The sequence below is a fragment of the Balaenoptera physalus genome (assembly GCF_965194825.1).
Source record: "Balaenoptera physalus genome assembly, chromosome: 12".
NCBI classification, from domain to species: Eukaryota; Metazoa; Chordata; class Mammalia; order Artiodactyla; family Balaenopteridae; genus Balaenoptera; species Balaenoptera physalus.
Window position 1 is genome coordinate 89,615,614 of NC_138897.1, and position 26,702 is coordinate 89,642,315.

The 26,702-nt window shown below is 42.6% G+C and overlaps 1 protein-coding gene across 5 annotated transcripts in view; it reads right to left on the reverse strand.

Moving 5' to 3' along the window:
- CLIP1 (CAP-Gly domain containing linker protein 1) overlaps nucleotides 1-26,702 on the reverse strand; it is a 125,239-nt gene that overhangs the window by 56,679 nt on the left and 41,858 nt on the right. For 3 of the 5 annotated variants that reach the window (XM_082418005.1, XM_082418004.1, XM_082418006.1), the window contains exons 4-8: nucleotides 13,992-14,116; nucleotides 10,838-11,060; nucleotides 6,877-7,074; nucleotides 6,146-6,249; nucleotides 4,241-4,301 (exon numbers count right to left, since the gene is read on the reverse strand). In XM_082418005.1, coding sequence (XP_082274131.1) covers nucleotides 4,241-4,301; nucleotides 6,146-6,249; nucleotides 6,877-7,074; nucleotides 10,838-11,060; nucleotides 13,992-14,116 — 711 coding nt within the window. Of the gene's footprint in view, nucleotides 1-2,989; nucleotides 3,023-4,240; nucleotides 4,302-6,145; nucleotides 6,250-6,876; nucleotides 7,075-10,837; nucleotides 11,061-13,991; nucleotides 14,117-26,702 lie in introns of all 5 variants that reach the window. The other 2 variants (XM_082418002.1, XM_082418003.1) reach the window with 1 other exon arrangement.

Genomic DNA, 26,702 nt, shown 5'->3' on the forward strand with positions numbered 1-26,702 from the left:
GCGGGCGCGGCGTGCAGGCTGAGCCGGCAGTACCTTCCGCCGGAGGATGAACAGAAAGGGTGACGGAGGGGGGATGAGGGCGGACTGAGGTGAAGAGGCTGGGGGGTGAGGATGAACACTATGGCCGAGAGGATGAGGCGGGCAGGGGACACGAGCTAGTCTACTGAGAAAGAACAAATGGAAAACGCATGAGGCAAGGTGAAAAGTGTCAGAGGCATGCAGCCGAATATAAGTTATATTGATAAGTGAAGTTTATCAGCACACATTAGAATAGTTAATATTCCTCTAATCTATCATGTTCCCTCCTCCCCACAACAGCGACTTGACATTAATGTGTATGTAACTGACTCAGTGACTTAAAAAGTAAATTGACCCTCAAAATGATCATTATCACCCAAATATGGAAAAGATCACGTCGGAAGTCTGTAAGTGTTCAGTTAGTCCCTACAGCAGATCTTTGCACTTTGGCGTACAATTTGACGTGAGCAAGGGTCAAGTATTAAACCTAACGAAGGAAATCTAGGACCTAGAGCTAAGGAAATCACACCAGTGGCCTTTTGCTGAGATGAGTGAGATTCTTAGCAACATTCCCATATATGACAGGCGAGGAGCCACTAAAGCGCTCATTTCCTTCCAAGGGTGGACCTTCCAAAGACTGTTGCCAGAAAACAAAAGGTGGGGGGGTTCTGATTTAAAAGAGAAAATTCGGTAATAATTATGCTTGAGGGCCTCCATCCCTGAGGTTCAAAGCAGGAGAAAAGTTGAACCGCAACTGGTAAGGGGCTCATAATCTTGATCCTAAGACAATTCATTCTTCTCAGTTCAGAGGCAAGAAATGGTGACTCAACAGAAAGGCATGAGTTTCAACTCCATGCAAAAAGAGCCGGTAAGGTCTTCACATGTTTCAAAACCTCAGACTCCCCATCATCACTTACTTACATGGAAGCTGATGGAGAAGCCAGAGGGCGACCTCTTTCTACCAGGCTTAAGTGCATCAGAATCTTAATCAATTTGAAATAACCTAGGTCAGTCTGAATGGACCTCTTTCCCCACTCACCTCTCCCACCCAAGAGGTTGTCAACTGATAAAACCTGTTGACAGAGCTGCTCCCAGCAGCTTCTAGTTATTCTGTGGTTCCAACTGGTCGGATCTATCAGTCTGGACAATTAAGGGCAACAAGGAAATGACAACAAACTCTAAAGTGACAGAAGGGAGTGCAAAGCTTAAGCACGAGGTGGAATGTTTTACATTATAAACATCTTTGCTCACTCCAGTGGTACTCTGGGGATTTCAGTGCATTCAAGAGGTCAGTTTGCTTGTGAATCAGGTATAAAAAAACCATCATAGAATATTTAAAAAGTAAATAAAAATTTTTTTGTAAAAATTCTTCACCTGCTTCAGCTCTTTACATTCAACAAAAATAATGAAATAAAATTCAAAACCTAATTGTCTGGGTAGTCCCCTTCGTCCATATGTACCTTAGACAGAGGTTGTTCAATTTACCTGCTTTTACAAGAAAAGAATCTAATCTAGATCTACACAGTTGGGGTCACAGCCTCAAGAACAGAAATCCAAAATTAACAGGAAGAAGCCAAAGGCAACGGAACCTTTCTTCCCTTGACACTGAGTTCAGTGTCCTCTGGGTGAAAGGTCACTACTTCCAGATAAAAAGCAAATACCCACTGAATGTGATCTTCTCCCCATTCCGAGATCCTCCAGGTGCCTCCTGACTGGTGAGAGTGCACACGAATGATCTGGGCTCTAACAGCTGTACTTGGTCAACTACCAGCAAGGAAGCTAGCGATCCGCTTCCCTTCCACGGTATGTGGTAAAAATGTTATGCTGAACAGGACAACCCTCCCATTAAAATGATTCCTTTCTTAGAATAGGACAGAGTATCCCAAGAGGAGAGCCCTGGGGCAGGGGATTGAGAGGGAAAGCCAAGGCTCCGCGAGAAGCGCACAGGAGAGGCGGGAGGGAGTCCCATGCAGACTGGCTCCGGAGGTAGCAGGAGCCTGTTTTGGAAGCAGAGAAGAGACCCAGATCACTGAAGGAGCTTCACAAAAAGGAGACCTTCAGAACGGAGGCTTTTTAAAAAGTTCAGTCTCGAGTTGTCTAGTTCAGCTGCCGGGAGGTGGTGGGAAGAGAAATTCTTTGTTTTAATCTTGTTCTCTTGTGGTGGTACCTCAAAGGAAGAAGTTTTTAGGTTTTTCTCAATTGGCATCTCAGCTGGCAGGGTACGCCGAGAAGCCGTGCTTCTGAGGCCACTCTGGTACGATCTGAATTGGGTGTTTGATCCTAAACAGAGGGAGGAAGGAAAAAAAATACACCTCCGTGCCTAGTGGCACTGCTACTAGAAAAATCTCGCTTCAAGAATAATAAATTTAAAATACACAACGTCTTCACTGAAGAATGCTTGCCTCTAGCCTCAAACTAGGGAAAACACTGCCCCAACAAAACTGAAGTTTGAATTTCTCGTCAGCTGCACTGGCAGCCATTGGCCAGCAGTGGGCGCTCACACAAAAGGCAATCAGTCTGGGACTCGATTCCTTTATTTTCATGGGAATAAATTAAACTTGGGGAAACTTTCCCCCAAAATTTCTGTAACAACTTCATCTAATATGTTTTATGTTTCAGTCAGGTATCATCTATTTTGGAATAATTCTATTAAAACTAGAAGGCATTATGAATTAAGGGAAGAAGGCCGGGCCCCATACAAAATTCTTTTCTTTCTTTTTGCCGAAATTCTTTATAGAAGAAACGTGTGCCTATGTGTTAAACAAATGGGTTTACAGAACTTAGTCATTACATACAATTTCTTCAGGATTCAAATGTAACTGCTTTGAAAGCCCACATGCACAGAAATATTAAGGACAATGTCTCAAGATCAGATTATGCAGTTAGTATTTGAGTATATCAATAAGCATTTTAATCTGTAATCAATCTGTGTTAACAAGGGAAATATCCACACAGTTAAGTGCCCTCTTACATTCTCAGGATCTTCAGAAATCTGGCTCTTTTGCTATCAGTAAAAAAATAAAAAAATTAACAACAAGAGAGATTCAACTAAAGTTTCAATATGTGTTAGGGTTTCAAAATAACTCTGATTAATTACAAGTTTACCAGACAGACTATCCTAGCCTAGTGCTGATGTAAATATTTTAACTGCCCCTCCTCAAAACATCATAGGCTGTATTTGACATGAATTAGATGATGATATGAAACTTCTAATGAGACTTTGGGGTGTTTTTAAATGGATGAGAACAAACACAAAAGTCAGCTAAACGACTGTGATTCTACATGAAATGAGGGAGGACGATACTCATCAAATTACTGATAATCCAATAAATTCTGGGCCTTATAAAACTGGAACTCAGAATATGTTTCCCTTATTCTTCATTGACTGTAAAGATACATTTATTCCCAAAGAAATCAGAGTTCTTATTTGGAAGGGCTCTTGAAATTGAAGCATGGTGGGGGCAATCAATAGACTAAAATTGCAACAGTAGCAAAAATGTGTATTCTGAGAACTGCACAGACAAGTGAAACTTTTACTAAAATATTACAGATTAAAGTACCAAAAAATCTGCAAATTTGAAAAATTTTTAATTTATATTTGTCATACATCTAGCAGTGGTTTGAAAAGCATCGAAACCATTTAATTCTGGTGTCTTATTAAAAAACTAATATGAATGACTGTTAAGAGAGTGAAACTTGATGCTAAAGGTAAATCTCTGTGAATTTTAAATATGCCATGGAATAAAAGAAGTTGAAATAAAATTGTTCTTTTTCTGGTAATTACTAGAAAAAAATAATCAATTACTAGAACATACATTTATTGTCTGTAGGGTTATAAAGGATTTATCCTGCTCAACTGAAAAGCAAAGCTGAGATTGTTCTGAACTATCATGGTGAAATAAAAAAATGTTCTTTAAAATGCCATTTCTGATCATCGGAGGAATGTGTAGAGTCTCACTTAGGACACACTGCCAGATTTATGACTTGATTAACTCCAATTCAAGGTTTTGAATTCTGAGGCATGAGAAAAGGGTAATAAAAATTTTACTCGGCCACCGGAGTCGGGACGGCACAGTGACAGGTTCGAGGGCAGCCACAGCCCACAGGCCAGAGGCCGGGGTTCCTGCCGCCCCCTCTGCTGCCTGTTCTGACCACAACGATTTTATCCGTATTTCTGAATACTGTACCCATAAAGGCTTGTAGAGAGGTGGTGGGGTTTTACCTCAAGATCGCCCTTAGTAATTGATTCTTCTTCAACCCGGAACTGAAGGTCCTCAACCTTCCTGTGGAATAAAATCAAAACAAAACACCTGAGAAAGTAACTAAGAAACACCTCTGCCTTATCTCAAAATTATATATATATAATCAATGCCCTGATGAATTTAGCAGATGATGATGGAAAGAAATGCCTTAGAGACATAGAAAATAAAGAAATGCATCTTTAAGCCTCTGGTTTATAAATCTAAGAGCTCTTCTCTACTTGGGAAACTCTAAAGTTTTATCCAGGTATGGATTCCAGAAGGGATGAGGTAAGAGTTGAGAAAAAGCAACTGGTTCCCCAGGTCACAGCCACCAGAAATGGATCTAATCAAGACAAGATCAGCCTGAAAGGAAAAGGTTTGATTACCACAGAAACAGGTTTGAGAATGGAAGTCTGTAATTTCTACTTTCCAATAACAGAACACAGGGGAAAGTGGCACAGAAAACAAATCTCTCTTTATACCACCCCACATCAGGCATTCTAGGGTGAGGTTAGCAGAGATACTACCCATGCAGAGATCCCTAGGACAACACGAGTACCTGTTCCAAGAGTGGGAGAATAAGGCTGTGAATAATTTGGGAGAGAGGCAATCAAGGATCCTATTTCTTTGCTTCTAAAATGCACACTTCTTTTTCACATTTAAAAATCTCTGATATGGCATGTGGGTTTCAATTAATGCCATCACAAAGTCAATGAAATAGGATACTAGGAAGATCTACAAAATCTGGGTAACACCCACATTGTGAATCTTTACAAAATTGGATGTAAGAGAAGGAAGAAAAGGAGGACAAACCTACATGCAAAAAAAAAAAAAAAATCTTTCAAATTCACTAGCATTTCTAACAAAATTAAGAATAAAAAAATTCTACTCGGTTAAGTCAGAAATATAATCATAGGTTAAAGCCCTCAAGCTTACTGGAGAGCTGGGGGACATTTCTACTGCCCAGAAGTCAGCAGAGCAAGAGCCGGTTTAAAAAGAGAAGCAAGTGGTGCAGATGCCTTGGCCTTCAGAAGGGCCTGGAAGGGTCTGTCACTATGTCTCGCTCACTCGTAGCCATTTTTAGGATGCAAGGAGAACTTCCTGTGTAAAGTGCTTCTCTCTCCAGTGGGACAGCCATTTCCCTGGTAAGGCACTGTTATTACCCCCCTGTATCCCCCAGCGCAGCAGTGCGCGTGACCATCCTAAAGACCCCTGCATGACATCGCTGCGATCAGAAATGACAGGAGATGGCATTAAGTGCAACCGAGGACAAACAACGTCCCAGAGCCCAGAGACAGTCAAATCGTTTCCACGCAGACACTTTTCCCAGAGATCTTGTTCGCTCACGGCCTCAAAAGACCTTTTACAAGAATCAAACTTGCTTTCTCTGTTTCACACAGTTTAGCACCTGATTTCATCCTGACCTGGATAATTCTCTAATTGAGAGTTTTTGTTTTCCTATAAAGGTAGTGAGTTTCCTGAGGTCAGGGCCCCTCTGTCACCCCCCAGACACAATACGATTTCACTAGATATGCAGAAGGTGTTTCATAAATACCAGGTAACTGGGCCTAGAAAATCCTTTTTCCAGGAGTGGCTCTAGGTAGAAGCTGGGTTTGAATGAACTGACTCAGGCCATCCTCTAGAGGATGTTTGGCACACAGTAGGTGCTCAATAAATAGTTGTTAAATTAATCAGGGCACATTTAGCTGGTTCCAAACTTCTCAAAAAAAGTCAAATCAAAGCAAACCCTCCTCACACAGCATGAGGAGTTCAAGCTCCACTGAACACACAGAGAGTCCTTTGGTTCTAAGGGTTTGACACCAACAAGGCTGTTGATGGGCAAGTTCTCCCGAAGGCTGTTTAAAAGGAGGACAGTTTAGGGTCACCTTCTCTCCTCTTCAAGTTGGTTGAGAAGCTCCACCTTCTCCCTGTCAGCAGCTTCCACCATTGCTCGCAGCTGGTCCATCTTGGCCTCCAATTCCAGGACATGCTGGGGAAGGCAAGGGTGTCAGTGAGTGGCCTCCTTCTGACCCAGAGGCATGCCCAGGGATGCCTCCAAAGAGCTACGGCTAAGTGGTACCACTGCGGGTCGGCATTACTCAAAAAACCTTTCCGCGTTAAAATGCCTTCTATGGTCTCTTATGATAGGTTATTCTCGGCAGCACCCCTGGGAGCTAGATGATGAAAATCCACGCCAGTATAGACATAGGGGGCAATGTCAAAACAACGCTCATCTTTTCTGAGCTGAAACTCTTACAAAGCATAATCTACAAAACAGGAGCTGTCACCACTGGTAAGGTCCTAGTACACAAGCTCACCTGACACAGACAGGCCAAGAGACCTGGATGTAAAGACCAAAAGAGTGCAGTAGACTCGAGAAGAACAGAAATTCATCTGTATGATGATGTAAACTGGTACCCCAGGGCACAGCTTCCAAACAAGCCCAGCAGAGACATCTACGCTCCTTTCCAGCGCTCTCGAGACCAGCTCCCCGGCTCCAAGCACCGGGTACACCGTTCAACCTCCTCCCTCAATTTAGAAACCATCACGGTCTCTGCGACAAGATCAGCTTAGAACCTGTCACCATCTCTGCAACAAGGTCAGTGCCAGACTTCACCTGGTCGTGTCCGTCCCGGGCCAGAGCTAGCTCCTGCTCTATCTCCCCCACGTGGCTCGTGGCCTTGGCCACCTCCGCCCTCTCTAGATCCCGTTCAGCCAGCAGCTGTTCAATGTGCTGCTGCTTCTCCTTCAGGGCCTCCTGGAGGGCAGTGGTGCCGGAGATCTTCCTGGCATAACGGGAGGAGGTTTCCGTCAACTGCAAAGGAAAGTTAAAGAAGTGAAGGGCGATGACGCTATCAGGGACGCGAGGAGGGAGCGGTGCATGCAGGCAGGTGTCTCCTCGGCAAAGCAAAAGCGCTGCCCCAGCTCGCAGGCTTGCCGAGGCTTGGGAAAGGCTTTTCATCGAGGAAACGAGACAGCGTGTGCCTCCTGTCTGTCAGTTTCACAAAGAACCCAGCAATGTAAAGAAGCCATGGAACAACCGGGAAGACGTTTAGAAGAAGTGGCTCAAAAGCAAAGGTGCCCTGAGCTCGGCTGACTGGGCCGGGTAGGAATCTAAAAAATTCCTCAGAACCCAGGTAACAAACAAGCTTCTCTAGATTCCATTTCGGCCTGAGCTTCATGAATAGTTATCTTCTTGTTATGACAGTTTGGCCAATCTTTTGATCCTCAGAGTTCGGGATTAGACCTTTTTTTCAACTTCTTAAGCTTCTAAATACCATTACGTGACCAAGAGGTCACCCCTGGAGTCACAAACCTTCTTTCAACTGATTACGTAGTTGGATCTCTGTCAGGATTTTCTTCATCTTTGTTTCAAAATGAAAGGCAGAGGTGATTTCACCCAGGAATCCAGCCATGAGGACCTGAATCCCAGTCACCAGAAAAACTTACAGAGACAAAAGATTAAAAGGAAACCTGTATGTGCCTTCAAAAGCATGTGTGAGTGGGTGAATGAGTGTGCAAGTACACGTAAGAGAAAGGAGGAAAAAGGGCATGGGAGAGAGAAAAGGGGGGGAGATAAATCTGTGGAGAAAGAGAAGCAGGGGAAGGAAGGAAGGAGAAAAAATGGGGACTGGAGAGGAAATGGGGGCAAAACAAGAGATGAGGGAGAAAGAGTGGTGGGGTGAGGCGTGGAGAAAACGTGTTTCAGCGCTGTCACCTGTTAATCTTTGCTGTTTCACACACCAGATACCTCCTCAAGATGGCTAATCGTCATGTAAAAACACAGAGGACATGACCTTCCGTTAAATGTGAATAGGTAATGCGGGCAAGTTGAGTAACACTCTTCCAAGCTGGGCTCCGGGGGCTGGGAGGTGGTCCAGAAGAGGCCGCATCCCCTGGCAAGCGTCTGTCCAAGGCCATTTACTTAGCAATCACTGGCTCTAGGTCAACGCCGCTTGACTTCATCCTCTACAGTCAAAGCCTCACTTGCTGCTTGAAGGCTCTCCTCGTCCCCCGTCTACCTGAGCCCCCGGCCAGGACGCAGACCGACAGTGACGATCTGCTGTCAGTTCATAGTCAGGCAATTTGACAACTATGAGAGTAAAGTAAACCCAAATCGTCCTTCGCTGTTTCTATTCAGTGAAATTTCTTGACTTACTTAAATATATGGGGGGGAGGGGCATTCCTATGCTCTCTTTTAACCATCTGACCTTGATTTTCCAATTTTACTATGCGGTTATACTTTCTCATACTAACATTTCTTCCTGAATACACTAAATCTGAGGTTCCCAAACCCTGCGCAGAGGTACACCCCAGGGTACTGCAGCTAACTCACAGGGAAACACAAGGAAACAGAGCGACACCTGTTGGATGCCATGCAAACTACCAGCTGGAGGCAATTCAGTTTCAACCTTGGATTGTACTACATTCCCTTCCGTAACGTCATGTCTTTCCAAAGCCGGGTTTTGGCTACTTCCAGACCAAAAGCAAGTACTGTGCAAAAGCCAATGTGGCACAGGAAGTGAGGGTGGCAGTGTCCAGGAAGAGTCCAAGGTCTGACAGGATATGCAGTGCCCAAGAAGAGCATGCAACCTAATACTAATTCATTGTGGTTATTTAAGAATGAATTAAAAATATTCTTTTTCCTTTCAATTAATGTGAACCTTTTTTTTTTTTTGAAGAGCTACTAAATTGTTAGGACATAAATATTAAGTTGTTTGGACCTAACTACTTAATAAACAGAACTGTTAGCTATTTCTTTTGGCCTACAGGCACTGTGAAAAAATAACTGAGACTCTAAAGGTTCTGTGGAACCAGAAAGGTTGGGCACCTCTGTACTCAATTCTTTCAGAAGATCATTCTGCATTAAGGAATGTTCCCACTTTTTTATATATATATATATATACAAGGGATCACACATTGTTGAGATGCATTTTTAAGAAGTCACGCTTTCAATTACTCTGTATTTTTGGTATATTCTTTTATGGTGATTTTTGGTTTAGAAACTATAGCCACTCTATATAAAGAGATACAAAAACAAGCTGTTTTAGAAGGCAAGGAGACTCATTTCTCTTTTGCTAGTTTTCTTCAAAAGAAAATGAGGTGAACTAAGAGGAATCAGAACTGTTCTAAAAAGTAAGAGGACGGGTTGGGGGAGCAGGGAGGGCTTGGGTATCTCCAAAGAAATGGACACTTTATTACAACGTAATAAAAATTACACAAGAAATAATTCCTAATCCAGAGTAGATACTTCCACGGAATTGTTCCTGGATTAGTAAACTCGATGTCCGCTTTAGAGTCTGCTGACCTACTCTGAACAAGGCTTCGTCCAAACAGAGGGGTTTCTTCATCCATTTCACTCAAACATTCAAAAAGTTCTGGACAAGCTTTTCTCATAAGTCCATTTGTAATTTTTCTGTTGAAGATGCAGACTTTTATATGCAAAATGACATAGTCCAAGCAGGTTATTTATTTTACCTGAACATAAGAGGAACAAAGTCCAGAGAAGCATAACCCCTACTTTAAAGAAAGATGCTTCCGCCGTTGCCTTCCCTGCCCAAGGTCAATGGAGAGAAGGCAAAATGAGATCAAGGGCCAGCCGTTGCCTTCCCTGCCCAAGGTCAATGGAGAGAAGGCAAAACGAGATCAAGGGCCAGCAGCCTTACTGCCCGATCATGACACTTCACATTCTAACTCCTGTCTGTAGTTCATCGTCATAAGGCAGAGATCCTGAATTCAGTCTGGAGTACAACCTCATACTGCCACTTCAAATTTAAACAGTATTTGCCTCACTTCAAGTGAATAAACTAAAGGGCGGGGGTGGGAGGGGGGCGAAGCCAAAAAAGTCATTGCTTTGACGCTAAAAACAAGCATGACATTAACAAACAGAATGAGATGCTGCCTATTTTGATTCTGATGATTTTCTCTTGCTGATCTAAATGGGAAAGAGAGGGAGAAAGTAAGAGGGAGTGGGGGAAGGGGGAGATGGAGACAAAACAAAACATGGCTTTTCCTAGCATCCTTTCAAGTTCCCTAAGTTCCCCTCTGCATCCTCTGGCCTAAGTCAGGAACGCTCCACACACTAACTGCTTTCAGTGGGTTAGACTGTATGAACGTAATACTAAAATTCTAAGAACATGCCTTTTCTCAAAAGACTGTAGTTCCTAAAATTGTTTGATGTCAAAGAGAAAGAGACCCAGGTCCTTGAAGAAAAGGGTCCCTCCAATTTTCCTGTCCTTCTGATGCCAAAATAATTTCAGAATACTCAATCATCCCATATGTTAGACTAAGTAGTAGTTACTACAGATTCACCAAGAACTGTGATATCTTAAAAGTCTAAGGAACCTGAAAAGGGCTGTTAAAAAAATTCTTTATTTCAAACTTGTATTCTTGCTAGAGGGTTTTGTTTTGTTTTGTTGCAAAATTTGTAAGGACTTTCACAAGCTACAGAGAACATTTAGTACAAGGGCAAGGGGAGACTTAACATCTCCTAAAGCAAAGCAGGCACACCGACGGGGCGGGGGGGCATTTACAGTGCCTGGGATGCAGAGACACGCAGCGGGAGAAGGGAGGCTTACCAGTCCTGTCCGACTGGGCTTGCTGCTCACAGAGGAGGCCACAGAGCTCATGGAGCTGAGAGACGAGGCAGAAGGGCTGCGCGTCAGGCTGGCGGGTGTGGTCGCCATCACCCGCCTCACTGCAGCGGCCTTGGCTTTGGCTGGTGTGGTGGAAGGGAAGCCAATCCTGGTCACTTTGTGGACAGGAGCGAACAGGCCATATTTGGGTTGACACTGAAAATACCTTTAGGAGACAACAACAGGAACAGTAACAAGAAGCAACTTAATTACAAGAAATAACAACTATAACTGAAAAGCTCTCCTGACTCCTAACTCGTGACTGGTTTGCTGTGAATTTTACCAACCAGCTGGGGTGGTGCACCAGCCTGTGGCACTCACTGGTGTGCAAGCTGATAAATAACCACAGCAATATATATATTTTTAAATATATTATTTTTAAAAATTATTTATTTATTTTTGGCTGCACTGGGTCTTTGCTGCCGCGTGCGGGCTTTCTCTAGTTGCGGCGAGCGGGGGCTACTCTTCGTTGCAGTGCGTGGGCTTCTCATTGCGGTGTCTTCGCTTGTTGCAGGGCAAGGGCTCTAGGCACGCGGGCTCAGTAGTTGTGGCTCATGGGCTCTAGAGCGCAGGCTCAGTAGTTGTGGCGCACGGGCTTAGTTGCTCCACAGCATGTGGGGTCTTCTCGGACCAGGGCTCGAACCCGTGTCCCCTGCATTGGCAGGTGGATTCTTAACCACTGCACCACCAGGGAAGCCCCACAATAATGTTTTAGAAAACACACTAGGAAATAACAGTACGATACACAGAGATGGAATCACTCATCTGTTACTAAGATTTTACGCAAAGGGAAGGTATTTCTACTATCTGATAAACACACAGCAGAGGAGTGATCTCACTTCATAAAACCTTGCCAGGCCTTCCCTGGTGGCACAGTGGTTACGAATCCGCCTGCCAATGCAGGGGACACGGGTTCGAGCCCTGGTCCAGGAAGATCCCACATGCCGCGGAGCAACTAAGCCCGTGCGCCACAACTACTGAGCCTGCACTCTAGAGCCCGCGAGCCACAACTACTGAGCCCGCGTGCCACAACTACTGAAGTCCGTGCACCCTAGAGCCCGTGCTCCACAATAAGAGAAGCCACCGCAATGAGAAGCCTGCGCACCGCAACAAAGAGTAGCCTCCGCTCACTGCAACTAGAGAAAGCCCGCGCACAGCAATGAAGACCCAACACAGCCAAAAATAAAAAATAAAATAAAATAAAATAAAATAAAATTAAAAAAAAAAAAAAAAACCTTGCCAAACAAAGGGCAAGAGAAATCAAACAAGCACCTAACTCTGGCAGGTTCACTCAAGTAAAGGTGGAGTAGTATCAACTGGTACTGACACTTGGCGATCTCACGACTCTAGCGAATTATAACATCTTAATATCAAGGATATCAATGATATGGCTTCATAATTGTTGCAGCACTAAGAGATTTTTTTAAATCTCCTCAAGGCATTATTATTGTATTTGGTACATAAGACCTATATGCTTATAATCAGTCTGTAAACATTTTATAAGTAAAATGTTAACTACAACACTTTATACTACTAACAATAATGCATCAGAGACCACAACTGTGCCCAAGGCCTTCAAAGCACCTGAAGTGTGGGAAACGCCTCTTGCATTCATCTGCATGACTTAACTCCCACGCTATCCCTGGGAGGTGAGAGTGGGGTTATCCTCACAGTGGAATAGGTGTGCCTGCCGTCAGTTCTCTTGCCACAGGACGGAATCCTTGTCACCAGGTATAAAGACACATTTTGCGTTCTCGTCCTAACAAGAGCAGCTTCCTTCTCCTCACTCCCCCTACGCTCCAACGCCCAGAAACTCATTCAGACGCTGACTGCTATCAAAGGGAGAGCAGCCAAAAGGATGATATAGTATTTCCTTTCTATTTTGAAAAATAAAATGAAAACACTATAGATGATACTATATTTGTAGAAACATGTCATTACACACTTGTCTAAATCCATAGAATGTATACCAAGAATAAACTGTAATATAAACTACAGACTTTGGGGGATAATGATGTGTCAATATAGGTTCATCAGCTGCAATAAATGGACCACTTGGGTGCAGGATGTTGATAATGGGGGAGGCTGTGCATGTGTGGGGCAGGGGGTAGAGGAGGGATATCTCTGTACCTTCCTCTCAATTCTGCTGTGAACCTAAAACTGCTCTAAAAAAAAAAAAAGTCTTAAAAATAAATAGATAGGGCTTCCCTGGTGGTGCAGTGGTTCAGGATCCGCCTGCCAATGCAGGGGACACGGGTTCGAGCCCTGGTCCGGGAAGATCCCACATGCCGCGGAGCAACTAAGCCCGCAAGCCACAACTACTGAGCCTGTGTGCCATAACTACTGAAGCCCGTGCACCTAGAGCCCGTGCTCCGCAACAAGAGAAGCCACGGCAATGAGAAGCCCGCGCACCGCAGCAAAGAGTAGCTCCTGCTCGCCGCAACTAGAGAAAGCCTGCGCGCAGCAACAAAGACCCAATGCAGCCATAAATAAATAAATAAAATAAATTTTAAAAATAAAATAAATAAATAGATAGATAAATAAACCAAATGCTTGCTCAGAATCTATTCAGACGCACTGCACATATTACTAAAACAGTCAGTCAAAAGAAAGACTCTGATTCTAGTGGGGGGAAAAAACCTGTAGATGAGTCTTAGGAAATAAAAGTGCAGCTCTTCAAAACACTCACGTCGGGGCTTCCCTGGTGGTGCAGTGGTTGAGAGTCTGCCTGCCAATGCAGGGAACACGGGTTCGAGCCCTGGTCTGGGAAGATCCCACATGCCGCGGAGCAACTGGGCCCGTGAGCCACAACTACTGAGCCTGAGCGTCTGGAGCTTGTGCTCCGCAACAAGAGAGGCCACGATAGTGAGAGGCCCGCGCACCGCGATGAAGAGTGGCCCCCGCTTGCCGCAAATGGAGAAAGCCCTCGCGCAGAAACGAAGACCCAACACAGCCATAAATAAATAAATTTTTTAAAAAAAATGCAAACCTTTAAAAAAAAAAAACACTCACGTCCATTTTATTATACACGGTTGGTGGGATCGGCTTGAGCACCTTTACATGCAAGAGGGAGACGAGATTCCAACTGCAAACAAACCTTGTTCCAGCGACAGCCCCATCGTTCTTCCCAAGAGGCTCATCCAACTCCACACCACACCACTCCCCCTTGGCGAAGTCTGTCTCCCCAAGAAACCGGACGACGCCAGCCTTCGTGCCACCAACCTGGAAGAAGAGAACGTTAAAAGGAAGAGATGAACATGATTACAGTTTCACAGCTTAATCCTTTGCAGTTGCAGCCAGTACTGTGTTCCATCATTTCTATAAGCAGCTCTTCTCTTAACCTCCTCTCCAACTCTTCAAAGAGTTCTCTCCAAAGGTTAGCAAAGTTCACCTGGGCGGCTTCTGTCGCCAGAGCGATCCGATACCTGAGATAGTCCAATAATGAAATCGCCTAGGTGATGTGCAGTCATCAACATTTAGTCGAAATAAAAAAATACCTTATTACTCCAGAGGGAGGTTCCTGCTTCAAAATAAATATTTGCTACAAAAATAAAACCCCTACGTCATTAAAGAAAAACAAAATTCATGCATAACCCACTGTAACAATTGCTGTGTTTATGTTCCCAAACTTCCTTTACATCATTATCCAGGTAAAGCAATAACACATACATATTAAAGACAAATACTCACACATCCACACACGTGAAATGTAAATTCTTTAAAATATTTAAAATATTGATATTTTCCGTCGTGAGGCTCTCCATTTCTTCACAACTATTAAAATGACTGTTCTTCACATTTTATTTTACGTGAACTGTTCAAAGCTGTGAATCTTTTTAAATGTCTCTTTGTCCCAGCTGTTGTTTGATATAACATGCAAACATTATTTCCAAAATTATCCCATCAGCATTTATTACTTCTTCCTTTGCCATTATTTTTCTACTTCAAATACTCATTTTATCATATTCTCTCTGACATGCACATAAGAACAGATCTGAGTCTTTTTACAGTTTCACAAGTTCAATATCTGTGCTACTGCCCTGGCATTTTGATTACTGCTACTTCACAACCTGCATGATGTTTCCTAGTGCTGGTTTCCCTTACTACTATTATTCTTCAGAATACTGATTTTCTTACTTTTAGCTAAGCTTCTTTTTTTAAAATTTTTTGGCTGAGCCTCATGGCTCGCGGGGTCTTAGTTCCCCAACCAGGGCTCGAACCTGGGCCCCGGCAGTGAAAGCACAGAGTCCTAACCACTGGACCACCAGGGACTTCCCTCTTTTTCCTTAATTAAAAAAAATTCCCCAATTATACAAGAGGCGAGTCACCTCAGGCAATTAAGAACATTATGAACAAAAAATAAATGTTATTCCTGTAATCTCAACACCCAGGGACAGTCACTGCTGACATTTTGGTTCATTTTCCCTGCTATTTTAGGGCAGCTGTTTAATATCCACAGTACAGATGTATCACGATATGTACCTTACTCATTTTTCGTTTGGGATGTTCACCTTTTTCTTACTGATTAAAAAAGTAATTCTTTATAATGAATTAATTCTTGAATAGCGAATACATTCTCATGGTTAAAAAACTTTTAAATGTAAGTATGTATCCAGGGAAAAGCCTCTCTTACTAAACTCCTGTCCCTAACTCTCCCACCCTCCCCATCACAGGTAGCCACTGCTATTGATGTATAGTGTATCCTCCTCCCAGCATTTCTTTATGCATATAAAGGCAAATGCTGGGGCTTCCCTGGTGACGCAGTGGTTAGGAATCCGCCTGCCCATGCAGGGGACACAGGTTCGAGCCCTGGTCCGGGAGGATCCCACATGCCGCGGAGCAACTAAGCCTGTGCGCCACAACTACTGAGCCCGCGTGCCACAACTACTGAAGCCCGTGTGCCTAGAGCCTGTGCTCCTCAACAAGAGAAGCCACCGCAATGAGAAGCCGACGCACCGCAATGAAGAGTAGCCCCCACTCGCCGCAACTAGAGGAAGCCCACGCGCAGCAACGAAGACCCAACGCAGCCAAAAATAAATACATTTTTTTAAAAAATGAAACGTTAATTCATATTTGTACTCCTCCCTTTCATTTTTACACACAAAAAATGAGCTCTCTTGCACCTGTACTACCTGAGCTGCCCTGCACCTCGCTTTACTCCACATCAAGACACAGAGAACGCCCTCCTTGTGTTTACAATCGCACGTCATTCCACTATACGGATTCACTCCAGTTTATTAAATCAGCCTCCACTGGGAGACATTTAGGTTATGTAGGTTTATTGATTTAATAAATTTAAAAATCATTTTGGTTAATTAAAAAAAAAAAGTCCAGTGGGATTGTGTTAAATGTAGATTTACCTTGGGAAGGTAACTTATTTTATCAATCTTCACAAGGAACCAGCTTTTCAGTCTTTCCTTTTTGTTTTTAATGTTCTCTATATTTTTTAATTTAATTTTTAATTAATGTTCTCTATTTTATTTAATTCACTTTTTATCTCACTATTTCCTTTTTTCCCACTTCCTTGTGGTTTATTACTCTTTCCTTCCTAACTTCTTAAGACCAATACTAATTTGCTTTTTAATACCAAAGCTATTTGGTGCTAATTTTTCTCTGAATATAGTTTTCTATGAGTTTGGGATGATACACATTTTTTTCCAGCTCTATTTAAGCTTTGCTGAAGATGGAAAACGTTAAAGTCTCAAAGCTATATACTTTTCCTCTGAAAGACAAACTCTTTGTGAAACTGATTTAAGGAACCAAAGCAGTTACAGTTTAATTTACTCTAGGCAGGAGAGCGTGTGAACGGTGACAGAGGGCAGGCAGCCCCTGGACAGTTCAGAAACGTCCTGGTGTCATGACAGGTGTCACTGAGGAAAGATGGAGTTGGAGGCCAGAGAAAACTCCACGCAGGAACCGTTGTGTCCAGCACCGCAATCCACAGTGCACAGCAGGAGACACTCAACAAACATCTGCTGAAGAAATGAAAGGTGACCTTCTCCGTAGGGAACTACACAGAAAAGGCCATTTTTCCATGTAAACCAACAAAAGGAAAAAGACATCCAGTGGCTGAGGCTGAATTTGATGGCTCAGAAGAGAGCAAAGGAAGAAATATGCTAACACAGGCTAAGTAAGCATGGGCTCCAAGTTGGACAAATTCAAATGCCAGCTCTGTCTATGAATTAGTCAAGTTGCTTAGTTTCTAAATCTTAGTTTCGGAACTTCCCTGGTGGTCCAGTGGTTAAGAATCTGCCTTTCAATGCAGAGGACGCAGTTTCGATCCCTGGTCGGGGAATTAAGATCCCACATGCCGCGGGGCAACTAAGCCTGCGTGCCACAACTAGAAAGAAGCCCTTGCGCCACAACAAAGAGCCTATGTGTTGCAGCTAAGACCCAATGTAGCCATAAATCAATCAGTCAATCTTAGCTTCCTCATAAGTAAAATGGCGATAATTATAGGATTGCTGTGAAGATTAAATAAAATAATCCACATAAAACTGTTTAGTCAGTGTCTGACAGATAGTGTGAGAGTCTGCTATATGTTAGCAGCCAGTGTGTCCATGCTAAGGAAAGTACTAGTTCTAGATCTGGCAAATTGGACTTTTTAGGACTCTTATTGGTAACCATGGAATGTATGAATAGTAACCTATATAAAATTGGCCTCTGTTTTCTCTGTCCTCTTACACACCCTTCAGAGCAGCAGACGAACCAGTATCACATGAGCAGAACACAGCACATTAGTTAAAGATGATGCAATCTTTCCAGATAATCTGTTGAATTCTTTGGGGGTGAGTCTCAGTTACTGTCATGACAATTGTTTTTCCAAGAGGCGTCTAACAGGCTGTGGGCAGTAAATTCTCCAAACAAACCATGGCTTCACTCAGATCAGAAGCTTTATAACAAATTACCAAAAACAGATCAGCAACTTTTTCTCTAAATGCAGGTAACAGAACATACATCTACCCCGGAAAAAAAAAAAAAGCCATAAAGTTTGTTTCAAATGGATGATTACTAGTTCCTAGAATGGGCAGTTTTCTTATACTTTTTCTCTCACCTAACTTGAAATTCTTGACTCATATAACAGATAATATGCTTTCCTTTCCCCTGTAAAAGATCCTTAGTAATTATTCAAAATATCTTTAACACAGACAGAAAGTCACATCCAAAATCACTCACTTTTCTACTTAATCATTTTACAGTCAAATATTTTTCTAAGCATTTAAACATGATTTTATAAAGTTAAGTTTTACTTCTCATGTGTTCCAGAGAACCCAGAGTATTATAGTATGTGCATTTACATTAAGTATAAGCCACAATTTTCAAATCTATGTTTTAGGGGCAGATATCAGGATTTTTTTTAAAAATATTTATTTATTTATTATTCATCTGGTTGCACTGGGTCTTAGTTGTGGCAGGCAGGCTCCTTAGTTGTAGCAGGCAGGTTCCTTAGTTGCAGCTCGCTGGCTCCTTAGCTGTGGCATGGGAACTCTTAGTAGCGGCATGCATGTGGGATCTAGTTCCCTGACCAGGGATCGAACCCAGGCCCCCTGCATTGGGAGCACAGAGTCTTAACCACTACACCACCAGGGAAGTCCCAGATATCAAGATTGTTAAAGATAAAAAGTTTCACAGCATTGAAACAAAAAATAAAAAAATGGATCCCTATGGCAAACACAAGTAACTACCATTCATTCTCTTTACTTTCAGAATATATATATATATAACTCATAACACTGTGGTCAACCTAAGTCAAAATTAGAAGTCACTACTGGAGACCAAATTAATTTAAACTAGAAACTCAGCTAAAGGAAAACCTAGCTGTGCTCAGGCTTTAGCAAATCTCACGTTTTTAAGTTCTCATTCATTCATTCAATATATATATCCTGAGTGCTTGGGCCCTTAGGATACAAATATAAACAGAATACAGTGTTGGCCACTGATAGAAAAATTCAAGCAAATATTTCTAGTGAAAAGTGATAAGCACTTTAAGAGGTTTCTACAAACACCCTTCTTGTAAACTCTTTGGAAAAATAAGAACACTGATAAATTCTGCTGGGGACTTCCCTGGTGGTCCAGTGGCTAAGACTTCACGCTCCCAATGCAGGGGGCCCGGGTTCCATCCCTGGTCAGGGAACTAGATCCCACATGCCACAACTAACAGCCTGTGTGCCACAACTAAGGACTCCACATGCTACAACTAAAATAGATCCTGTGTGCTGCAACTGAGACCTGGCGCAGCCAAATAAATAAATAAATCAATATTAAAAAAGAAAGAATTCTGCTGGGCTGATGAATGGGTCCACAAACAGGAAAAAGGAAACCTTTCATCCTCTCTCAACTCTCCCATCTATTCATCAAATCTCAAACAAGCTATTTAACCCCACTGTGCCTCACTTTATAAAGCTATAAAATGTCCAGTGAGTGGTAATGAGGGACTGTTCCACAGGGGTTTCGTGAGCTACTGAATTTTGTGAGGTGGCTTCTCATCTGCCATATTGTAAGTTAAGCAGCTTAATTTAAAAAGGTAAATATGGCTAATTGGTATTTACCGATACAAATTTAGCCCTGACTTAAAACTTAATCACCTGTGAGATGATGATGGCCATATTTTATACAACCTCAACTAGAGAGCAATCCAGCTTAGGGCAGCTCCACTGGGCAACTCCTGCAAGAAAGCTAAGATCCGCCTAGCCCGGTCTTTATCCACGGGTCCTAATTGCATCTCGTCATACTATACAATGTTACTCCTCTCCTTTAAGGGTATAATGTGACAACAGTATTTAAAACCCTCTGATTCTTTTTTTTTTTTTTCCCCTCTGATTCTTTTGACAATATTTTATGAATGCCTACTGTGTGCCAGGCACTGTTCTAAGTGCTGGGGAAAAGACGGTGAACGAGACAGAAAGTTTCCAGACTCTCATGGAGCCTAAATTCTGGTCAGGGGGAGATGGGCAATGAACAAATAAATAAATGAAAAGATCATTTTAAATACATAGAGGGGGACTTCCCTGGTGGCGCAGTGGTTAAGAATGTTAAGTGGTTAAGAATCTGGACACAGGTTCGAGCCCTAGTCCAGGAAGATCCCACATGCTGTGGAGCAACTAAGCCCGCCAGCCACAACTACTGAGCCTGTGCACCACAACTACTGAAGCCCGCGCGCCTAGAGCCCGTGCTCTGCAACAAGAGAAGCCACCACATGAGAAGCCCACGCACCGCAACAAAGAGTAGCCCCCGCCCGCCGCAACTAGAGAAAGCCCGCGTGCAGCAACGAAGACCCAACGCAGCCAAAAATTAATTAATTAAACTATTGCTATTAAAACAAAAGACCCGACACAGCCATAAAAGAAAAATAAATAAATAATAAATAAATCTTTTTAAAAATCCATTTGTAACTGTTTAAACATTTAATGGGAACCAAAAAAAAAAAAAAAAAAGAACCTCTACTAGCCCTGAGGTGATAAAAGAGCAGAATATTTAATTGCCAGAGTCACATTCTTTTAAAGCACTGAGATCAAAAAGTACCCCACTTGACCAAAACGGTATTAGCAAAGTTTGCTTTTCTAATCTATATGTTTCAGAAGCTACAAAGAGTCTCAGCCTCAAGACATTTTTGTAATTATGCTTAAAGAATTCACAGAAGCAGTATTAAAAGTTAGAAGATGTGATCTAGCAACAGGCATTCCAACATTAGACTCCGGCCTGGGCAGTGGTCAGACTTTCCTCTCTTCAAGTCCCAAAGCTAGACAGCATAAGCTGCCTCCTCAAGAGCCTACACAAAGTCCTCAAGGCAGAGATACCAGCTTTGACATGTCTGGTGTAAAGATACTGGCTTAGGTTTGCAAAAAGAACCTAATTTCACACTGATCGGCCAGTGCCCAGGTACTGAGCCCCGTAGAAAACCCCCAGCACTGTGAAAACAGCACTGGTGTAGGCAGACAGGGCACCACCACACAGGAGAACAGCGTGATGAGATCCACGCGTCAGGCGCATCACTCCGTAATTGTGTGAAGACCAGAACCCAGGAGAGACGAGGCTAGCAGCCTGGACAGCAGGCTGGGGGTCCAGGTGAAGAGGATGACGGCTTAATCCAAGGCAGCGCAGGACAATGGGGCTGGAGAGAGGAGGATGGGTCGTAAAACCAAAGACATGAAATCCAATGGGCAGATGGATGAGTTTATGCATTCCCAAGCCTCAAGAGTGAAAATGGCAAAAGCACACGAATCCTACCCTCTCACAGCTGAAAGCAGTGAGCAGGAAGAGGAACACTGCTATCAGCTATGACCTAAGAAGTGGCTCTACTGAACCCGGCTGTGTGCAGAGAGAAGGAAGCTGCCGAATCTCGCTTCTCATCAACAGTGTGATTCTCTGCGTTGCTTCCCAGACAGCCCTACAAGGCTATGCTGAGTAAGATTTAAGGCTTATGGAAATTGAAAACGGAAAAAAAAAAAAAAAAGGAAAACTAAAATCAGAAAAAATGATTCAAATCTGCAGCAATCCTCACTACAAAGGAATTAGGCTAAGACTGTGGTGCTGGAAAAGATCTCAACATCCAGCCAAGGTGTCCAGAAAGAGTTAACATAATGTGAACATCTGGAGTCTTCTCAACCTTGGGCCATACAAAATAACAGATCCTTCTACTAACAACTACTCTATCAGCAATCAAGGGAAGGAGAGGTTACTGTGTAAAGAACAGCTTCCCTAGAGCTCAAACGCCCCACCCAAAAAGAGCCCAAGAACCCCCCAGGTAGATGATGAACAAACGCCCAATATGAGTGCAATATCACAACCAGACTTGTAGATTTGGGGGTTATAAGTCACTGGTAAGAAGACTGAGAAAAACAGAAGAAATCAAATTATTACAAAGGGCATACTTGTACATACTTTGTGGGAACATAAAATGGTAACAGCTTTTTGGACTGTACTTTGGCAATGTTTATTATGATTTAAAATATTTATATATTCTTTGACTCAGAAATTTCATTTCTAGGGAAAAAAGGCTGGGAGCAATCTAAATGTCTATGATTAAATTAGGTGCCCCAAACAGTGTGATACCAAACAGCAGCTTATTATTTTAAATGAAGAGTTGTATTTACTAGCATAGAAATGCCCCAAATCTATCAAAGTATACTGTAAAATGGTGTGTATATAATATGACCCCACTATATGTGTTTGTTTTAAATTTACATGTTATAATAAGTCTCACAAATAATGCTGAACAAATGAAGACACAGAAAAGTACATACTAAATGAACTGTAGTTATTTAGACTCAAACACAAGCAAAATAACTTATAAATAAGATTTTTTTTTAAAATCTCAGGAAGATGTTTTTCCCTTTCGCAGCATCCAAAAGACCTACAGATTTACACTATAGGATTCTTAGTTTAAGAGCCCTGGGAGCAGCTCATAGAAAGATAAAGCTTGTCCCTTTAAAAACAAAAGCCTAAAAAGTCTCCTTCTCATACTTGGTCATAAGCTAAGAATTCAGCATAGAACATACAGTACCAGACATGGAGACAACCATGTTGAAACAGAACAGCTGGAAGTCAGTCAAGTTCTCGAGAACCTGACATCACATCCCTGAAATAGTGCATTACACCCGAAAATGCAGCAAGACCATCTCAAAAACATTCAGAGTAATTGGTCATCCCAGGGATTCCCAGTCTGGAAAGAGGTGAGTCTCTGAGAGTCAGCTGAAACCGCAGCATCGGCCCAAAGCAGCTCATGCCACAAGACAGATGAAAGCAATCTTCAGCTAAGGAGATCTGTGGAATATTCGTGAGGACAAATGGGAAAACAGAGGGGCCAGAGAGAGATGGGAAGGAGGCAGGTGGGTTTGTTACAAGCAGCTCCAACTGACCCTCCTTGACCCAGCTCATCCACCCCACTGAGGACCACGAGCGTGGAGGGGGGGGCGAGGACAGGTTTCCCCAGGCCCTGACTGCCTCCCCCAAGATGGAAGTGCCCAATACAGTCATAGCTCAGGAGCTCCCACCTGGATCTTCAAGAGGTCATTGAGCTAAACCTCACACCTGACACAGAAATCCACTTTCCTGCTCTTCCTGCGATGACAGCAAGAACTGGAGAGAGCTGCGTGGAGAAGGCAGACTCCACTCCTGCCCTCTCTGCGCTCGTTCCACGTGGAAGGCGCCACGAGGGCGCTGGGGGCGGGACTGGGAATATTCTATACCGCTCCTCACATAACAGTGACCTAACGATCTTAGTTCTACTGGAATTTTTTTTACTGAAGCATAACTGACTTACAACGTCACATTGGTTCAGGAGTGCAACGTGGGGACCTGATTCATATGTTACGAAATGATCACCAGGAAAATTCTAGTAACTGTCTATCACCATACAAAGTTATTACAATATTATTGACTACCTTCCCTATGCTGTACATGACATCCCTGTGACTTACTTATTTTATAACTGGAGGTTTGTACCTCTTAATCCCCTTCACCTAATTCACCCACTCCCCGCCATCCCCCTCTGGCAGAACCAGTTTGTTCTCTGTATCCATGGTTGAGTCTGTTTCTGTTTCATTATGTGTGTTGGTTTGTTTCATTTTTTTAGATTCCACATATACAAGGAAAATCATATGATATTTGCCTTTCCTCTGACTTATTTCACTTAGCATAATACCCTCTAGGTCCATCCATGTTGTTGCCAATGGCAAGATTTCATTCTTTTTTATGGCTGAGTAATATTCCATTGTATATATATACCACATCTTTACCCACTCATCCACTGATGTACATTTAGGTTGCCAACAGAAGTTTTCTTTAATTAGGAGAATTCCAATCAAATATCTCAGATTTCTAAATCTAATTCCCTTTATACATGAATTTTGAAGTAAAAATGTTTTACATTCCTAAATCAAAGATTTCTATTAAACAAGGCAACACATTAAAGTAGAAAAAACATATTAACTGGGAACAAGAGGCCATAATGATATGTGTACACATACATCACATACGACCTGAGGCAAGTTGCATTTCTTCTCTGGGCTTCAGTATTCTAAGCAAAAAGAGGCATTTGTTGATCTCAAAGAGCCTTTCCAGATCTAAAATACTGTGATTCTAAGGTACTCCTTTAATTTCTCCTAGAAATACTAACCAAAACAGTAAATAATTTTACTGCCTCTAAAAACACTCTCATTAGACTTAACACTTAGAGATTCAAATTCTGTTCCAAGTATGCTAGTTTTGCACATGTAATTAAAATTTTCCTACAAATACACCCTTCAAGCCTCTACAAACCAACCTGCATCTGCAGATTCTCCTCCTTCCTTACTATAAAAATGGAGGAAATCTCCGTGCGTCTCAATCGAAGGCAAAGCAATCCCCGTGGTGTGCGCCCGGGGTGCCACCTCTTCCCAGGACCCTCATCCCAACACTGATCCCCCCCCCCGCCACTGTATCTGCACCGTTCCTCTGGTCCAGATAATTTTAGGCAGGATGCAAACACCCCGGACTCTGCCATCTTTAGAAAACACCTTCCCTAGATCCAATACTCCTCCAGCACCAGCCTGACAGCTCTACTCTCCTTCAACATCCAACTTCTTCAAAGAACGGTCACCCCAAATCCACTTTCAACCACCTCTGATCTATTCTTTACGAAGCAGCTGGAGCGATCTTTCCAAACTACAAATCTAATCACATCACTTATCACTCTTGTTGCTCCTAAGGTCAAAATCAAAATCCTTAACATGGCCTAAACTTACAGGCCCTATGTCACCAGTCCCTGCAGACACCACCTAGTGAATGAGTCTCATCTCCTACCCCTATGGGCTCCTCCGCCTGTGGGGAATGACACTGGCCACTTCCCCAAACGTGCCAACTCCCTCCCATCTGGGGAGTTTGCCAATCCCTCTGCTAGAATGTTCCCTCTTGCCACTACCATTGCTCTGCCTGGCCAATTCCTACTCTCCTTCAGGTCCACTTTAATCCTTACATCCTCATGGAAGCCTTTTGTTGTAAGCTAAACCATCCCGACCTTGTCATTTTGTCTGTTTTATCAGCCAAGCAGCACAATACTTGACTAGTAATTTAATCAACTGTTTCTTACTCTGGTGGAAAAGGAGAGCTACTTGTTTTGAAAGCGTGCCATACGTTATCCATTTCATTTACAGCTAAGCACTTAGAATGGAACTGCATATAACCTGCAGTCTAATCCACAAAGCTGTCCTGTGCTAAGGTAACAGGTTTCTGATTTAACCAAAGCTTACTAGATAAATAAGTACCATAAGTCTTAAATATTTTTAGGCCCTTTGACCTAGTAATTCCACCACTATAAATTTATCCTAGGAAAGTAAGAGAGATACACACAAAAAATTTTAAATGGCATTCATGGCAGCAATATCTATACAGTAAAAAGTGGAGGAGGGGGGAGGGGAAGTAAACATCAGTAAAAATGAAAAGAAGAGTAAGCATCAAAAAACCTTCACTGCAACAGTGGTTAGGATACGTGCTCTCACTGCCAAGGGCCCGGGTTCAATCCCTGGTGGTGGAACTATAAATCCCACAAGCCGCTTAGCGTGGTTTAAAAAAAAAAAAAAAAAATGGTATAGCAAGTGAGTATGAGATTGAGCCGCAGAGCACTGCCATACTGAAATGATGCTCTAAGTTCTGAAGCATCAACTGCTAAAACTCATGACTACTATAACCAGAAGAAGGAACCTACTGACCTTGAAACTAAGAGATCCAGAAGGACCCCCTTGAAGGTAACAGGTATCAAAGGGTTCCCACAGGTGCATGGGGCCTTCTAGATTCATGATGCTACAGGACTGGGAGACAGAAGTCCCAAGTTCTAAATCTAAAACCTATAGTGAACGCGCTATTTGACTATAGGGAGTCACTTCCTTTTCCGGGGCTTAAGTTTCCTCGTCTGTAGGACAAAAAAATCACAAAAACTTCCAATTTCAAAATTATACTATCAATCATCAGCTCTACATAACAGGTTCTGGAGTAAAAATACCTACATTTAAATTGCAGAAGCACCACTCTTCAGGGTGTATGACCTCGGGCAAGCGATTGTACTTCTTAGAACCTCTGTTTCCTCACCAGTTCTATGGGGGCTACTCCATATACTGCTGACACATTAAAAGAGATGCACGGGACATTCTAAAGGCTAACAGCCATTCTTTTTTTCCCATTATATTACTGTAAGCCTCCAAGACTGATGGAATTTTTACGGATGCAAAGGAAACTGAAGAGCACAGGGTCAAAGACTTCAGACAAACGTCATGCCTTGAACTGAACTGACCAAAATGTTGAAAAAGTCAGAGAATAGCTTTCAATTTTCATCAATGAGAAAAACAGCTACCATTTCTTGGGAATTCTCTGGCGGTCCAGTGGTTAGGACTCGGTGCTTTCACTGCCGAGGGCCTAGGATTGAAATCCCTGGTCGGGGAACTAAGATTCCACAAGCCGCATGGTGTGGCCAATAAATAAATAAATAAATAAGTAAATAAGGTTCTGCTGTTTAAAAAAAAAAAAAAACCTACCTTTTCTTGAGTGTTGACTGGATACCAGGCACTGCTAAGAATGTTATATGCATCATCTAATTTAATCCTCACAACAATGTTAGATGTTAGCACTATTATTCAACCTCATTTTCATAGATGAGAAAACTAAGAAGTTAAATAACTTGCTGAGGTCACAAAGGCAGAGCTGGACTCAGCTTGTGTTTTTAGCACTGCTACACTGCCTCTCATTTAAAACAAACAAAAAAAGAATAAATCAGTCACTGTGTCATTCAGGGGTTCTAGAATGTACAGCATGTAGACCTTATACATTGTTTCCTGCT